Source organism: Pelmatolapia mariae, linkage group LG14, assembly GCF_036321145.2.
Source record: "Pelmatolapia mariae isolate MD_Pm_ZW linkage group LG14, Pm_UMD_F_2, whole genome shotgun sequence".
Lineage (NCBI taxonomy): Eukaryota > Metazoa > Chordata > Actinopteri > Cichliformes > Cichlidae > Pelmatolapia > Pelmatolapia mariae.
In genome coordinates, this window is record NC_086239.1 from 35,528,812 (window position 1) to 35,546,152 (window position 17,341).

Sequence of the window (17,341 nt, forward strand, 5' to 3'; positions counted from 1 at the left end):
GCTCAAAAATCAGTAATTCAATTAACAATTAATCGTCACTGGTTTACATTCTCGATCGGACTCAAGAAGCGGCTGAGAAATAAAGCGTGTGCACGGCCATGCAGTTCCTCTAACGGCCACTGAAGGCTGGTTCCAAAAGCGAGTCGGTCCTCATTGACAAACATGTTCACAACCCGGTACAAAAAGCTGTGCCTCTGCAGACAGAAACACATCTGCATTTTGCTTTACAGGCAGCGGTGTGATCAGTGTGGCTCCTTGGCTGCTTGACAGGTGTCCCAAATGAGTCACCTGTAGCCAGTCACTGTTGGCCAGGCTTCACCTCACCTAATTGGTCACTGAACTGGATCTTGTGTTGTTGCTTTTCTAATGCAGTGACCTGAATAATAATATAACTTGCTGTGTTATACAGACCATCCAAGAGGTTTGTGCTTTAGTTTTAGCAAATGAAACTCTAGTACTTTATTAGCCCGTTAATCAGCACTAATTAGAATAGAATAGAATAGAACAGAATAGAATGCCTTTTATTGTCATTATACACATGCACAATGAGATACAGAGCATCTCCTACTCAGTGCAGACATGTGGGGAAAGAAAGGGGGTGAGGTGCAAAGTTCTGCAGCACTATATACATATGAACAGTATTCAAAAAATAGAAAATGTACAAATATACAAATTGTGAAGAAAAAATTGTGTTAAATATTTACAGTCTGGGTTACTGCATGTAAATTAAGTATTGCACAGTGGTGGTGGTGGTTGTGTAGTCTGTGTATAGAGGGAAGACCTTGGGTTGGGGGGTGGAGCTGTGTTGTCAGTGCATGTGTGAGTTCAGGGTGCTTTGTGCTGATGTACCTGTAGTGCTTCCCTGGTCAAAACCAGGATGGAAGCTGTCCTTGATGATGTTTGTATATCATGTAATTAGCAAATACCTGTGCTGTTGTACTCATACAGTTTATAAATGCAGCTTGCTAACCAAGCTTAATAGCTCTAGCTAAAGTCTTAGCACTCCACGCTGTCCAGCTTGCCAACTCAGTGCACTGAGGCATGTAGACACGATTAACAACGACCTGTTGAAGTTCAAGGTGATTTAAGTCAGTAGTCCCGAACCTTTGGGCCACGGACAGAGTCGTTTGGTACCTGGCTGCGAGAGTTGAAGCTCGGGTGTGAAATTATTGGTTTTCAGGGTTTTTATCGTTATTTTTTATCGTTAACTCGGTTTCCCTGGATCTTTTCCCATGCGTTATGAATAAATCTTCTTTTTTTTGGTACTGGTACTGGTTTTATTTTGTTGTATTTATCTGCGACACCTTATATATTTTCACGCAACACCGTGAAAATATTGTCGGACATAAACCGGTCCGTGGTGCAAAAAAGGTTGGGGACCGCTGATTTAAGTAACTCTGGATGTGCCACAGCTGTTTGTACCACACGGGCTGCTCTGAGTGTTTCACAAACTGATGATTTTCAGGGATTTTGCTGCACAACTATCTGCAGAGTTTACAGAGGAAGGGTCTAAAAATGAGAGCATTTCCAGTGGCATCAGCTCTCTGGGTAAAAATGCCAGAAGTCAGAAGAGAATGGCCAGGCTGCTTCGAGATGAAGGAAGACAAAAGTACAACTAAGATATGCAGAAGCAGATAGGCTGCAGCAGAAGACCACAACCACCAGGTGTGAATTTCCTGTTGTTAGCTACAGTTCACACTGGCTCACCAAAACTGAACATCAGAAGATCAGAAAACGTTGCCTGGACTGATGAGTCTCAGTTTCTGTTGTAAACTTCAGATGGTAGGGTCAGGGTTTAGCATAAGCGCCGTGAACGCAGGGACCTGTCCTGCCAGGGTGCTGCTGGTCATGCTGTGGACCTCTTAGTAGCATCTGAGCATCGTTTAAACACCACAGTCTACCTGAGTATTTCTCTTAACGATGACAGTGTACCAACTTCTGATGGTAAACTGGTTTTTCGAACATGACAATTAGGTCACTGTACTCAGATGGCCTCCACACTCACCTGATCTCATGAGTCACCAGATCATCACTGATGTGCAGCCAACCAATCTGCAACTATGCGATGCTATGATACTATGTGGCGTCACGTGATGTCAACATGGATTAAACTCTCAGGAATGTTTGCAGCACTTTGTTGAATCTATGACATGAAGAACTAAGGCAGCTCTGACTCAGGTCTAGCAAAGTGTACCTAATAAAGTGGTGGGTGGTCTAAATGATCAGTTTTGTAGTGGAAAGGGATAAAAGCTGAGCGACGTCTAAGTTTTGATCTTACCAATACGGCGTCCCGATGAAGGACATCCTGCGAGCGAGCGTGGCCGTGATCTGAGCTGAGATCCCAAAATCAGCTGCACAACAGAGGAAAGAAAACATCAACAAACGCCAAAATAACCACAAATTAAACACGCGTTCGTATATTTCAGTGACTAAATTTCCTTCTGTTGTTGTCGTTCAAAATGAGACCAAGTTATTTATTTCAGAGTTGCTGCAAAACGCTTTAAAAACTAAGAGCGCAATCTCTGACATGTTTGTGCTTTCAGCAAATCAGGTGAAAATTCAGAGATCTAATCGATCTCGTTCTTCAGTAAACACGACAGGGGAGATATCGTTGTGAGAACGTCTCTTTTTGCGGTGAATGAGTCATGCTAACCATGCCGGTACAGTGCAAAGCAGACAGTGCAAACTTCCACCTACCCAACTTGACCTCGCCCTGATCGTTGAGGAGGATGTTGGCACCCTGAAAGGAAAAGAGGGCGAGATAAAACATCAACACACAAACATCTTCTTACATATATATTTATAAAAGTCTTCTTTACCCACTCAGTGATCTTTAACTGAACCCACACAGGATGGAAATAAAAAAAAACATGCACAAAATTCATTCAGCTTCATTTAAGAATGTATTTTTATACAGTCTGTTCTGACTAATATAGATTACAGTTCCTAACTTTATGAAGTTAGGAACTATAACTGTTAGTTTTTTGTGCTGTGTTTTTTTAACATGAAGAACTTTCGCTTTCTTTCAAAATACATCACTGAGCTGCTACAATTAAAATAATAATAATATTTTTTAGGACTACCATGAACCCAAATCTTGAGGACAACGTTCGCCTTGTTTACATCTTCTTCTCTGCCACCGCACTGACCCAGTTTTTCCAATCTGCAAGCTTCATCTGCTGAGGTCTAATGTGCTCTCCCACAAAATAAGCAACATGGGGGGAACAAAAAACAAAGAATAAAAATCTCACGTCACATTTCGCTCACCTTAATATCTCTGTGGATTTTCCTCTCTGCATGCAGGTACTCCAGGCCCTGCGCACACACACACACACAACAAAATAAAAGCCTTTAATTGAACCTGATAACATTTACACTTGATAGACTCTGATCTGACGGGATTAAAAATTCCTCTAAATGCTCTAGTTTAACCATCAGGAAACCACTGCTGTGTAAAATGAGACTGGTGACACACTCTGTACAGTAGGACTGAAGTTACTGAAGTGTAGTTTCCTTTTTCAGTGTTGCATTTTGGAGACAGCCTGTGCACTCATTTCACACACCTGTGACGTTTGTCTGGTTTAGGGGACGATTTGTTTTATATCAGTTATTTTGTAGCTCGTTGTCTACCTCGCAACGGTTGCAAAGAGGCATCGTTTGTGCTTTAACATATGATTCAAAGGCCCCGCAAGGGTGAAAACTGTGGATATCTGTATAATTTACCCGATGCCAGCAAACATTTTGATGTCTCTTCTCAACATTTAGAACAACAAGAAACTCATGAAAATAAAAGTTGCTGTGAGGGAGGCCTGAACAGCTGATGTCTCAGTGAAAACAGAGGTCATACTGCTCTGTGTATGTGGGTTGGATGTCATGTGGTGGTCGACTCACAGTCATTTCATAACCCGATTAGTTGACAGTTATTTGCTTCCTGTATTTGGTGTGACTGAAAGACTCATGCAGCGAGAGAGCTCCATCAGCATCTCTACGTTTGCGATGCAGTTTTTGCAGTCATACCGCGACCGGGTTTGACTGAACAAATGACGTCAATGTGTAATCCACGTCGGCTGGGATATCGCTCGACTTCCCATCGTTTATTTTATTTTGTTTTGTTTTTTTACACAAGGCTTCATTCAGCTTGTCTTTTTCGCTGCAACAGTTAGATGAACATCCAAGTACTGGAACTACCCTTTTTTTCCTTTCCAAACAACTCTTTAATTCTTTAATCAGCATCACTGCCGCTGGGCGATGACCTTTACACAATAACACGTTGCCTCACAGCAGTTCAAACTCAGCCTGGACTTTTTCAGCTTTCTCCTGGAGCTCCAGCTTCTCCTGCCATTAAAACAGGAGAAGCTCTCTATGCATGTTGTGGGTTGCCAGGTTTGCCAGCTTCAGGCATATACAAACTAAGCTGTCTCCCGTACCAGACAATGCATATATTTTCCTCAGAGAAACAGAAAATACGAGGCTGCTGGGAGATGGTCAGAAAATCCAGTAAACACAAATATTTACAGGTATGACTACTTAATATTTTTATTTAGTAAATGCACGTCAACACTAAAGAGGAACAAACTGTGCTTTTAGTTCACTAACAGGAAACAGTAAATTTTAAAAAATGTGATTACCTGTAGCATCTCCCTGCAGATGTAGGCTATCTGTGGCTCGGACAGAGGACCGGTCACTGTGGAACATGATGCAGTTTTTAACATACAGATTCAAAGCAGTCACAGAACAACGCAGAGCTGAAAAGGGTTAATTTAGCAATAATTTTTGATTCAAATGATTAAATTCAATTGAATTAAATTCAGACTGCAGATTTAAAAAAGATATTTCTGGTTTTCAGAACATTTCTGACCAGCTTCACTACAAACAAGCACAAAGACACATCTTAAAAAAAGATATCACGATGCTCAGTGTAGGGAAACGATCTGAACTGATATTTCCTTTTAAGATTTTTAATGCTTGCACAAAGACTTCAGTGCGCTGTTAATACCTGTGGATCTGTAGCTGTCGCAGTGCTTCTGTATTCAGGACTGTTTTGGCCTTTCGTGCAGAAATTTGTCCTCGTTAAGAAGCAGAAGAAACCCAGCTGCATGTGCAGGATGTCTGAAAGCCTCAAACTTTCACGCTCGTGTATCTTTTGTTGTAAATCAGCTATAACCCCGTTATAAATTGTGGTATTGTTAAGGCGGCCTCACACTCATATTTATAAAAAACTGCCCTCTTTAATCTTTTTAAAAGTGCTAGTAAGGCGACTTTCAAGATGTCTACAGGTTTTCTAAACCTTCGTGTATTCTTCAGTTGAATATTTTGGGTATAACTGGTTAAATATTCACATGCTATGTAAAGTATTGTACATGTCTGTGTATCTCTGACATTGATAATGGTCAGACTGATTGTGAATAGCTTTCCATTAATCTGATTTCTAGCTCGATTTCTCCATAAATGCATGAAACAGACTAATATTTAATATTTAACACTTTTCTACTCTCACTTTAAGCCAAGCCACCTTTCCCCATTCATATTTCTCTTTATTCTCTGCCATAAAAAGCTTTGTACTGACTGCACACACACAAAATTGGGGGTTCAATATCGTGCCCAAAGACAATTCAGGAAATTGAACCTGTGATTTTTAAAGTAGCATGAAATGCCCTCTAGCTCCTGAGCCACAACTGCTCATTACAAATAAATACTATCAGTATTTCAGATTTATAATAAATGTAATCAGAATACAAAGACAAGCATCATGTTCGTGCTTGCAGCTCTGCTCTGCCCTCTGTGATGAATGAGCCATGGGTGTGGCTCAGGAGGCGGAGCTTATCTAGTCCACATGCTGAAATGTCTTTGGGTCAGACACTGGACCCTTTAGTTGTTTTCTAAAAGGTGCGTTGGGTGCTCGGAGTAGTAAGGCACTTCTTAGCATTAAGAGTTAATTACAAAATATTACTAAATAGAGGTGTAGTCAGTTCATTTCCATATGAAGTGCAAAAGAACTGAGAAATGCTTTTTTTGCATCAAATATCGCGATTAGAAATAAATCTTAGTAAATGTGAGTTCCTTTGATTTAAATATTGTTGTCCCTACATGTTGCACTCTGTTCCCACGTCTTACATGAAATCTTTTTTAATGTCAAACCCAGCTACTGCTGGTCCAACGTGCCAGTAAAGCTGGGTTCTCTAAGCACCAGTCAATTTTCCATCATCAGCTGAGAAAAACCCCCCAGAAGGACAGAGTCTCTGCACGTTGTTTTGATTTTAAACTAAAGGTTAATGTGGCTGTGTTTGCAGAGACATTTAATTTTTTTCCTCTCTGCTGGTTAAACACTGTTCGGCTGGTATCTGTCCGTTTACTGAAAGGGAAAATCACTGACACATGTGAACGAGACTCTCACGCTGGCACAGTTTTTATTCTTTTTTTGTAAAGCATGAAAGTGTGGGTGTGGGAAAAAAAGATCCTGTTCTCTCTCTTTTTCCACACAGAAAGGATTATTGGGTCCGTATAAATCCACTCGCTCAGGCAGCGATTATATCAGTTATCTGACAGTCGGAGACACTTTTGCATCTTATCACACTCTGGTTTCCATCTTTAGCCCGACCTTGTGTCACATGACTCACCATGGTAGATATCCTGGAGGGAGCCTCCGCCGCAGAACTCCATACAGATCCACAGTTTGTTAGCTCTGCAGACAGAAAAGGGAGACCTGTGTGTTAACTCCAAGGTTAAGAAAACAGGAGGGAGGAAGGAACGAGAAACAGGGATCTCACCGAATGTAGCTGCCATAATATGCCACGATGTTGCGATGCTTGCAGCTCTTTACAATGATGATTTCCTGCTGGATGATAGAAAAATCGTCCTCTGTGGGGTAAGACACAGAAGACACGTCTTTATTATCATCACCACCGCATCAGATGCAAACAGACGTGCAGTCGGAGGGCACGTTTCATGTATTTGCACAGCCCTAATAGCACATTTTGGTTTATAAGTTGTGCTATTAGTTTTCATGTGTTATGTTGCTTTTTGTACTGTTTTCATTTGCCTGTGTGTTTTAAACCTCTTGCAAATCATTTCCTTCTGTTTTTCTTTTAATATTTTTCATTTAAATTTAAATTTTTAAGCTGATACACTTAAATAATCAGTCTCTCATTTTTGCAGGTCAGACTAATCAGGCATGATTTTGGAAAATAATGAGTATAATCATACTGCTGCCTTCTTTGGTCGCTGGCAGTTTCCTGCCTCTGTATGTGTGATTTATGTGTTTGCTCCAACTGTTGCTCCAACGATTTTGTAAAATTAAACCTCCCTAATCAAAATACAATGATGATTGGACGCAGTGATTGCACTGCATTAAAAACAAATTCAAGATCTTTGACCACGCAAAGCTGCAACAAAGCTGAAATAATATTTATTATCTTTGTCCATAGTTGAGATAAAACATCTACAGCCCAGCAAAGATGGCTAAAACGCTGATGTCATCTCTGTGGTCCAAACTGGCCATAGTGCAACTGCAAAAACTGAAACGTACCAGGTCTAGACAGAAGGTCTCTTACACAAAGTGATCAGATAATTAAAATCAGGAATTAAATGAAATTTTTTGGTTATTAAATGGTTGTGAACAGACAGCCACACCATGGCCTCTCTAGGAGAGAACATCCCAGCAAATTCACCCCAAAGTCAGTCATGCAATGTTCAGAGAACCTCAAAAAAACAACAACAAGACCATCTTCATCTCGGACTCTACAGGCCTCTGTTAGCGTGTTACAGTACAACCGTACAACAATTACAGCTTGTTTATATGAAATGCAAGAGAAAGTCTTAAAAAAAGGCATCTGAACAAACCACAAAACGATTGTGGAACAATTTCGTTTGGAACACCAACCACAGCACATCAGCACAAACACCTCATGCTGTCAACACGGGGGTGGAGAGCTGATGATTTGGGCTTGTTTACACCCACATGACTTGGTCACCTTGCAGTGAACCGTGAACGCCTTTCTATAGCAAAGTACTGGTAGCTGTCTGACAGCTAAAGCCCGGCCAAAATTGGGTCATGCAACAAGAGAGCGACCTCAATCTACAACAGAACGGCTGAAAATCAAAAGAATGAAAGTGCTGGAATTAGGGCTGCCACGATTAGTCGACTAGTCACGATTACGTCGACTATCAAAATCGTCGACGACTAATTTAATAGTCGACGCGTCGTTTGAAACTTTGTAAGATCCCAAAAGACGCAGGAATAAGTAGCAGGATTTAAGAGTGTAATAACGGACTGAAACAGAAGATGGCAGCACTGCATGTACAAGGATGCCAGCTGCCGTTAAACCCCGAAGAAGAAGAAGCAGTGTCCGGTATCATAGCTGTGTCCAAATTCAGGAACCGCATCCTCCTGTGCCGACAAATGCGCCCTTCATTTCCCCAGATTTGAAGGATGGGTCGGGTGTATACTTCGTGGCCTAACCTATCCCAGAATTCATAGCGCGGCCCAGCTCAGTTTCCAACAATGGCGGCAGCTAGTTAGTTTTAATATTACTCTTATTATTCTTTCTGGGTCACAAAATAAACGTTTAACATATTTTCAGGCGAGAATGTAGCTGTGTAAACTTGAAATATCTGCTCGGTTTATCAAGACACCACATATTTTCAAAAGCGCTCCGACATTTTCGGAGACGTCTGTTACCCACCAGCTCGATAGCTAGCCGGGGTTCAAGGCTCGAGAATATACTCCAGTGTCCTGTTATATTTTAGATAGCAAGGAGCAGACGGCTGAGTTTATTAAACTCCACCGAGACAATCTGCAAATTTCATTAAAATTTAATAAACTATCATCTTGTCTTTATTTTTAGTTAGCACATACCTTAAACACTTAAAGCTGTAAGCTAATGATAGTTATATATGAGCAGATGCATGCTGGTGCAATAAGCTGTACGTTGTACGTCCAATGGACGCATGATCTGATTAGTCGACTAATCGCAAAAATATTCGGTGACTACTCGACTATCAAAATAATAGTTTGTGGCAGCCCTAGCTGGAATGCTCCGGTCGAAGTCCAGACCTCAGCGACTGAAATGCTGCGGTGGGGCCTTCAGAGAGCCGTGCATAAATGAATGTCTGCAAGCTTCAATGTCATGAAGCAAGTCTACTCAGTTTTTCATATGACTGCTGAAACATCCCAATTCTGTCTTATTTGTTGCATGACAAACTCAACCTATTTGTACTGTTAGAGCCTCTGTGTGTGTCGGCACCTGATGCCAGTATTAAAAACCTTGTGATGCAGATGTGTGAGTGGGACTCGGGCAGCTCAGTAGGAGAGCGTGCCGAAGGAAGGGTTCATAAGTTTAAGTCCCCCTGCAGATTTACACCTTTCTTTCTTTCTATAACGCCTAACAAAGCTGTCCAGGAGACTATCACTGGACCTCGAGCCAACACTGAGGTAACATCTCGACGTCGTCTCAACTTTCACACTTCAACATGAACACGAAGAATCACAAGAATTAAAAGATGAAATCAGCTGATAAAAATCAAGCAATAGTTTGAAGATTCAGGTAAATCTCTCACCTGGCTCCATCTTGATAACTTTGATAGCTGTCAGCTCTCCATTCTGCTTGTTCCGTGCCTGAAAACATAAAAAAGACAGATACTTTTCTTTTTTATAATGTAGTGCATCAGTCAGTTATTAGATCTCAGCACTTTGGTGGGTTTCTTTTGTTTTTGTTGTTTTCTTGTGTGCCAGTAAAAGCTTAATTTGCATTTTTGCTGTCCAGATCAGTGGAGTGCAAGATACAGCCCACTGCACAAAGCTGTGGCATTAAACACTCACACACACACACACACACACAGACACACAGACACAGACACACACACACACACACACACACACATACACACACACACACAGACATATGATGACCTTTAAAAGTGTGATCCCAGAAGGTGTCACTTCTCTTTGCGCACTTATTTATAAAAGAACTATAAAAAAATGCTCTCACACACACAAACATTTCCTCCGAGTTGAAGCTCATGCGCTACATTCTTACACACGGTAAAAGCCGTACCCAGAAATAAAAACGGCACAATTATTTTTGTCCAACCGCTGCGATCGCATCTAGGCACATTGTTCCTTTGGCTGGCAGAGACGATTAAAGCTCTCTTACACGAGGGTGATCACACACATCATGTGACATGAGACAAACAGCACCACTCAGAAAGTGTAGCCTTGTAAGTCAGTCTGATGAAGTCTAAAAAGAAAGTGAGTAAGGTTTAATCGCTTTACAGCTTGAGTTGTGCGTCACAGTCACACATGCACACAGACTTCACACAGTCAAGTAAAGTCAAGTGAAATTTACTCACAAGCACATCTAAAACCAACAAACTGGTGAAGAATGTGAAGTTTGGTGATTAAAATAAAATCACCAAAAAGGAACACAACAAATTCGTACAAAAGCAGTAAAAGAAAAGGTCTCAAAGGTCTTCAGTGCTGATGAGGACCTGATAGCAAAGACAAAGCTGCTCCACAGTTTAGAAGCAGCCTCTGTGAAGGCCGGTGTCAGGACCTCGGTACACACAGCATCAGCAGACCTCAGTGATCATGTGGGAGTATGAGGTTAAAATAAATGGGCGAGGAGGGGCACGCCATTCTCACAATAACTTGATGATAAAAATAAACTCGAAAACTGTTACACGGTAAACGCAAAAACACGGTGAGGAAAGATGAAGGCCAACAAACCGTCTCTCAGCAGCAGCACTGTAATTTTTGATCTGAGCATCCCAGACCTGCCAGATACCAGACAGAGACACCGCTCCATAACGAACACGAGGCATCGAGGACGTCACTGCAATCATCAACGAATTAATGTTTCACAGCTGTCCCACGTTTTAAAGGTTTTTGTTACGTTTGGTGGAATTTTAGAGAATTTAACCAAAAGCAACACTAGGTGTTCATGTTGGTCATCTCCATGGTAACCAAATTTTAGAAAGATGTTTTTATTTTGATCATCATTCTATTCATTTTAACAGACTTTAAGAAACATTTTAGGCTTAAATAAATCCTTGTATTTAGTACAGATTTACACAACTAGTTAACAGTTAAGCTTTAGCATTAACTGCACTAGAAACATCACACAGTTATTTATGCTGTATTAACTGTTGAGACTAAATGTCACTAGTCAGAGCTGCAAGCCCGATATGTGTGAAGGGAAGTTGTACATAAGCAAGGCACCGAAAACTGCAGTTCCTGTAGGTGCTACTTTGGCTGTCATAGAGACAACCTCTAACCCTGTCTGTGAGATATTTTCCCGTAAAGGTTTCAAAAAAGGAAAAGGGACCACAAAAATAGTCACCTACAGCAGATCAGTTACAGAGGGGGAGCTTACCAAGAGGCAAAAATCCACAAACAGATGGCTGTAATACACAAGGAAACAAAAAACCCATGAAGGGTAACGCAAAGGAAGTAGGAAATGTGTAGAGATAAGGTGATGTGGCAGGTAAATGAGGGAAACAGGTGAGTGTGTATCACGGGAGCGTGATTAACTGACTGGAACAGGTGTGATAGAAAAACAGCAGGGAAACTAACCGGAATGAACAAGAACCAAGAATTACATAATAAAACTGTGACAGAAAAGACATCTGAAAGCAGACGAGGAGTAACCGATGAAGACTGTCACATTTAAGGCCCACTTATAGAACAAAATGACCTGGTTTGCATCAGAGGTTAGCGAGGGTGGTCTCTGTCTGTGCACCTTCGGAAAACCTGGAGACTATGCTAATATAGTTATCAAACCACGTCTTTATTGATCTATACTGAGGTGTGAAGACTCATCATTACGGGTACAGAGTGTCAAATGACGTCTTCTTAATTAGACTTAATTATTCAGGAAACAAAGGAAACAAGTCCACGGCGCACGCTCACCTGGACGAGCGGCGGCGGCGAGCAAAGATGGAGAAAACACAGTGATCAGGTAGATAACTCAGGAGTAACTTCCTTTTTTCAGCGGTTACAGGCGCAGAGATGATTTTACACATATTGAACATCAAAGTTGAGATGTAACAGCTGCCCACACTCTCACTGCACTCAGAGGAAGAGAAACAGTCATAAGTGTAGTCGGTCAGCGAGGGCATGACAGCCTGCACACGTGTGACACGGAAAACTCCACTGCCTCAGAGAGGGAGTTTCAAAAAGCAACGACACGATGACACATGGGTTTTTCAACCACTCCTCTGTCCGAGGTACAAAGTGTTCACAAAGTGATGTCAAAATGACGGCAGTTTAACCCCCTCCAACCATCCTCCGTCAGCCCGCGAGCACAGAGCTAGACTAGCAGCACACTAACTGCCACGTTATGTCATCCGTGTCCTTCACACTCATCTTGCTACTGAGTCGTTATAACAAAACCACTGTTTACAAAGCAGTTTGTGGCATTAGAACAACATCATTAGCATTTTAAGAGCAGGCATGTTTAAGATGCTAATTAAATGAGAAGAACGCAAGAAGCCAAAACAGCGGCCACCTCTGCCTTGCTAGGCGCAAAATTCAATTTGTCGGAAAATTAACGCCATCGGCAAAAACAACGATGGAAGTCGACACTTAGCAGTTGGAGGTAAATTTAACGTTGGCGGTAGGCGGTCTGCGCCTCTGAGATTGATACTGAAATGGCACAGTGGAAAGTCTGGGTGTTGTAGTCGCAGTGGGAGGGTGGTCACAAACAACTGACGACTTCATTTGCATTAAGGGGTTTCCTTTTTTTAGCCATGACCGACCTATCACTCCATCCTTTCACAAACTCAAAAGGTAAAAGAACGATCGCTGTGTCGAGTTTACCTGCTGAGATTAAATTGTGTACAGCGAATTTAACACACTGCATCACAGTGGAGACGTTGTTATCCCACCCCCGCGCCTCCAACGGCCAAACACTGACAATGGTTTAGGAGATCACTGAAGCACAAACTAACGTTTAATACTCAAACTGGAGTTAAACTAGAGCACAGGTAGTTTTCAGGTGCTTGGAAAATGTTTCCTCAGAGCCGCGATTGGAGAACTGTGAAGCTCTGAGGAGCAGCACCTACATCCTCATGGCATAAAAAATAGACTTTTATTTTCATGGGCGCAGCTTTGTCTAAGAGAGCAAGCTCGTCTATTCATTTCTAAGAGACTGTGATAATGTGAGATGCTCGTGCAGCTCTGCTAACCTTGGCTCATGCTCCAGTTTTTTCTTTACTGCACTCCCTCTCAGCACCTTTGCTCCACATTTTTCTGCTGCACAGCCACATGTGATGACAGCTGCAGTTTTTTTCACACATAGATTCTGATGGTCACTTGACTATCTTGAGAATGTTTCTCTGAACAGTTAATCTCCTCGATCTCTGCTAACCAGCCAGCCTCAGCCCTGACTGTTGAGTTTCTGTCGGGTTGGTGCAGTGGCGGTCCTCGATATCATCAAGCTCCACCGCTTTCACTGCAGCTGGCGAGGTTAGGCCTTTTGTTCTCCTGGTGGTTCCATCAGAGGCACAGGTCCAGCCTGACCCCGGGGAGTCATGTGAACCTGGGCTGAGCTAGCTGGGGCTGCAGAGCAGAACACTACCTTCTTCGCCAGCTGCAGACTAAAGTGGTGTACACACAGGAAGACACCAGCAACCAGAGACCACAGAATGTCAATGAAATTCAGCGATATGCAACAACAACAGCCTTGTGACGCAAACCGGGTGGTCCCGAGTTAAGCTTTGAGGTGGATGACCAACCACCTGCTCCGAAAACAAAGCATGATGAGCTGCTGTCTTACAAGGTGGAGGAGAAAGTGTGCAAACTGGCTTCTTTCTTCATTGAACATGTGCCACGAAATGAATCTAAACATTTGGGAAACCCTGCATCAGGTTAAAAGCAGGCAGCTGAGCCGATCTTTAGCTGAGTAACAAGTTACCCTGTGGTCTGTTCACATTTGCCTCTGGTCAGATACAGCAGACCAGTATGTAAAAGAAAACAAAAACAGTATTGCTGAGAGAAGTTAGCATATCCTACAGTAAGACTGGAGACCTGCCCAAGGTGTTTCCACCCTCCAGACCTATGAGAGCTGGGAAACGCTCCAGCATCCAGAAAACTGAATTAAAATTGAATTAAAAAGACAAAAAGAGCGCAAACACAGTCAAGAGGTCCCGTTCAGAGACTCTAGTTAGTGCAGGTGAAGCTACCAGACAATGGGAGGCTAGTAATGTTGGCAGATCTGCATGCTCCTCACTCTAAGCCTTATCAGATTAACTCCAGGACGGTTAACAAAAAACTTCAGTTGCTATAAAGGTGGAAACTAACCACAGACAGGTCCTGGACACATTTATTTCTACTGTAAAGATTTATATTTTAAGGTGGGATTGACTGGTTTGGAACAAGCCTCAAGCTGCCATCAGAGGAAGTCCAGTTTGAGAGTTACTTTCAAAGAAATAAAATGGATTAGTTCAACTTGAACAGGCTTAAATCTGGCCCATCCTCCAGCTGGATAGCCGTTTTTGCCGGACGCTCAGTTTACTCTGCTGGGCTTCTCTGTGATCATTTCACAATATTTGTCATGTTTTGTTTCAAATGCGGTCTCTAACATGAAACTGTCATAAAAATCCCTTCACTGTGCATCACAGGGCCGATGTCCAAAACGGCAGCACTGAAACTGCGTCGCTTGTGTACCTAAAGAGGCCGTGCAGAGCTTCGGTATCTGTCTGATGATGATTTGTGAGTTGCTTCTCGGAAAGTTTAGTCACTCTTATCGTTAGGGACGAGATAAAAACGTACCTGTGCGGTACCTTTTTGGACTATCTTACACAGCATTTCTGGGTAAAACTGAGCAATACAAAGCTTTCACTTTGGAGTTTCTAACTCTCTTCTGAGAAAAGCAAAGGTCTGGTTGCACGACGAGCTTACACGAGCAGTACAGTCAAACAAAAGCAATCAGAGCCTGAAAGCTGAGGCAAGAAAAACAACAGCGACAATGGAAACTCCATTCAATCACTGTGTGAGAGAGACACACAGCAGAGGTCACTGAGAGGAAAGACACCCTGTGCAGTAAACAAACAAACAAACACACAGAGGAAGCTGTGGACCTTCCACAGAAACATTTCCACTTTGAAGTGTGTGCCGCAGAGGGGTGTTTCCTCTCGCTGACCTCTGTGATGATGACACTCTAAGCATCTTCATACTCTGCTTTCCTACAGTCTCGAGACAAGGAACGAGGTGAAGGGAAACAAGAACTCCGATTACACCTCACATGAATCTGTTGTCCCTGAAAGCAGCCTGATATAAAGCCAGCTGTAATCTTAACCATATCTTACTTAAACATATCTAACTTTGAGCAGCCCCATAACACCCAGCACACACATAAATAAAGACATAAACACCTACACTGGTTATTAAACATATTATTAGTCATACTCTGTCTTACTCACGGCTAAAGATAAGAAATCTCTGTCAGTCTCATCTCTCCGTGCTTCCTCTCTGGTGTGTTTAGTGCACACAGACCAGATGAATGTGTCCCCCATCTCATTCTTAAAACTAAAAAACACACCTGGTAGTTCTGAGAAGCGGTCAAATAAGATGCTAAAGCTAAACTCTGGATTTTTGTGCTACCATCGGGGGGCAGGACATTTCTCAGTAGCCTGCGAATCATTTTGACCCGCTGTGTTGAGCTAACGGTCGATTTTGGGCAGCGATAATAGAGCAAACATGGCTGATGGCGGATCTCTCTTATTCCACACGAGGCAGGACCAACGCCGCAGCGTCCGTAGTGCGTTGGTGCACATGCCAAAGACGCGCATTGAGCGTAGGCGGCCTCCTCCCTCTCACTTTCTCTCAGCAGGGCATACACCGACTACCGGCTCCTCGACGCAAAACGTCACACAGATCATTGCGAGGGATGGAAAAAGGAAGGGTGGAGGGACGGAGCTGAAAAGTAAACACCAGCCAGAAACGAGGGCAGTCAAAAAGCACGCGAGCTAAAACTCAAACCTGTGTGTACGGTCGGAGCTCAAGCTCAGTCTTGAGACTTGAATATTTGAGCTACTTTAGTCCCTTTTGATGATTTTTTTCAAATTTAGCGTAACCTCGTGGTTATTGATGCCTCAACCTAAACATTTTGATAGTCTGATTGGTGAAGTTCTGTAATCTGAATAAGTTTAACCCCATACAGACGTATCAGAGAGAATTTTAGGACTACCTCCAAAAGTTGAATCTGTTCATCTGGATGTAGCGCTACATTCAACTTTTGGAGATTTACTTTCCTGGATGATTGAGAATGCATCAAGAAATTTTAGGACTAGCAGTACTGGGATATACCACTGGTATATACTGTGATGTTTTAAAAAGGATTACTGGTGACATGTGTATGATGTAGACAATATCTTAAATAATTGTTCTTTTGTAGAGTTATGGACACAGACTATAAAATCAACACTGCTGCAGTAGAAGAACTTAAGGGAAACAAATCATTTGCATAGGGGTTTTCCCAGTTTTTGTATAATGTGTCCAGGTACGGGATAAAGGTGTGTTTGGAGTATACGGAATGTGGAGATTTGGTCTAATTTAAGGTAGATCATGTTCTCTACTCATCAGATGGTCTATGGTTCGATCCCCTGATCCTCCAGTCTGCATGTTGGCCAACACACCGTCCCTGATGCATCCATCAGTTCATGAGTGTAAAAAGACGAGAAGCACTTAAAGTGTATTTTGGTTCTTCTAGACAAGCAGCGGCATTTTGAACTTTGTTCCGTGACTCACTGCAGATGCTGTGAGTCATTGTGGGGGAATATGCATTTCTAAGTCTTTTTCAGAATAAAATGATGCCTCCAGATTACGTCAGAAAGGACTATTGCAATATTTCAGTCTCCTGAAAATATCCTCTTTTTCTTCCAGTATGGCAGCAAGCTCAACGTTCAGACACGAGAAACACAAGAAAGCCTGAAGCTGATCATTTATCATCTTATTTTGATGTAGTTCAGTTATCAAATAAGCCAAACACACACACACACACACACACACACACACGTGCGTGCAGGTATTTGGCATAATTTGTCTGAATTTCTCAGCGTCATAAAAATGATCTCTCTTCCTCTTTTTGGGGTTAAAGATAAATCCAAGCCAACCAAAAATTCAAGCACATTTCATTGTAAAGCACACACCAACACACACACACACACACACAGACAAAACCACACTGTTTCTGACACAGTTAACTCGGCTCTGCAGGCAGATATGTAGTCTGCTGCTCGTTTGTCTCACTTCTTCTTTTTGTGCCTGAGGTTGCACACACACCAGGTGCAGCCCGCAGCTTCCCGCAGCTTCTGTGAGGCTATGAGCATGAAACTAGAGTTGCAA

At 42.3% G+C, this 17,341-nt stretch overlaps 2 protein-coding genes across 2 annotated transcripts in view; one reads left to right on the top strand and one right to left on the bottom strand.

Annotated features, from left to right (window-relative positions):
- The window catches only part of LOC135933758 (uncharacterized), a 375,148-nt gene that overhangs the window by 144,058 nt on the left and 213,749 nt on the right, over positions 1-17,341 (top strand). The window lies entirely within an intron of this gene.
- Positions 1-17,341, bottom strand: part of LOC134640989 (mitogen-activated protein kinase kinase kinase kinase 5-like) — a 41,520-nt gene that overhangs the window by 16,103 nt on the left and 8,076 nt on the right. Inside the window, exons 2-8 of the mRNA XM_063493135.1 lie at positions 9,556-9,613; positions 6,768-6,858; positions 6,618-6,682; positions 4,629-4,684; positions 3,268-3,315; positions 2,698-2,740; positions 2,279-2,351 (exon numbers count right to left, since the gene is read on the bottom strand). Of these exons, the coding sequence (XP_063349205.1) occupies positions 2,279-2,351; positions 2,698-2,740; positions 3,268-3,315; positions 4,629-4,684; positions 6,618-6,682; positions 6,768-6,858; positions 9,556-9,613 (434 nt within the window). The remainder of the gene's footprint in view (positions 1-2,278; positions 2,352-2,697; positions 2,741-3,267; positions 3,316-4,628; positions 4,685-6,617; positions 6,683-6,767; positions 6,859-9,555; positions 9,614-17,341) is intronic.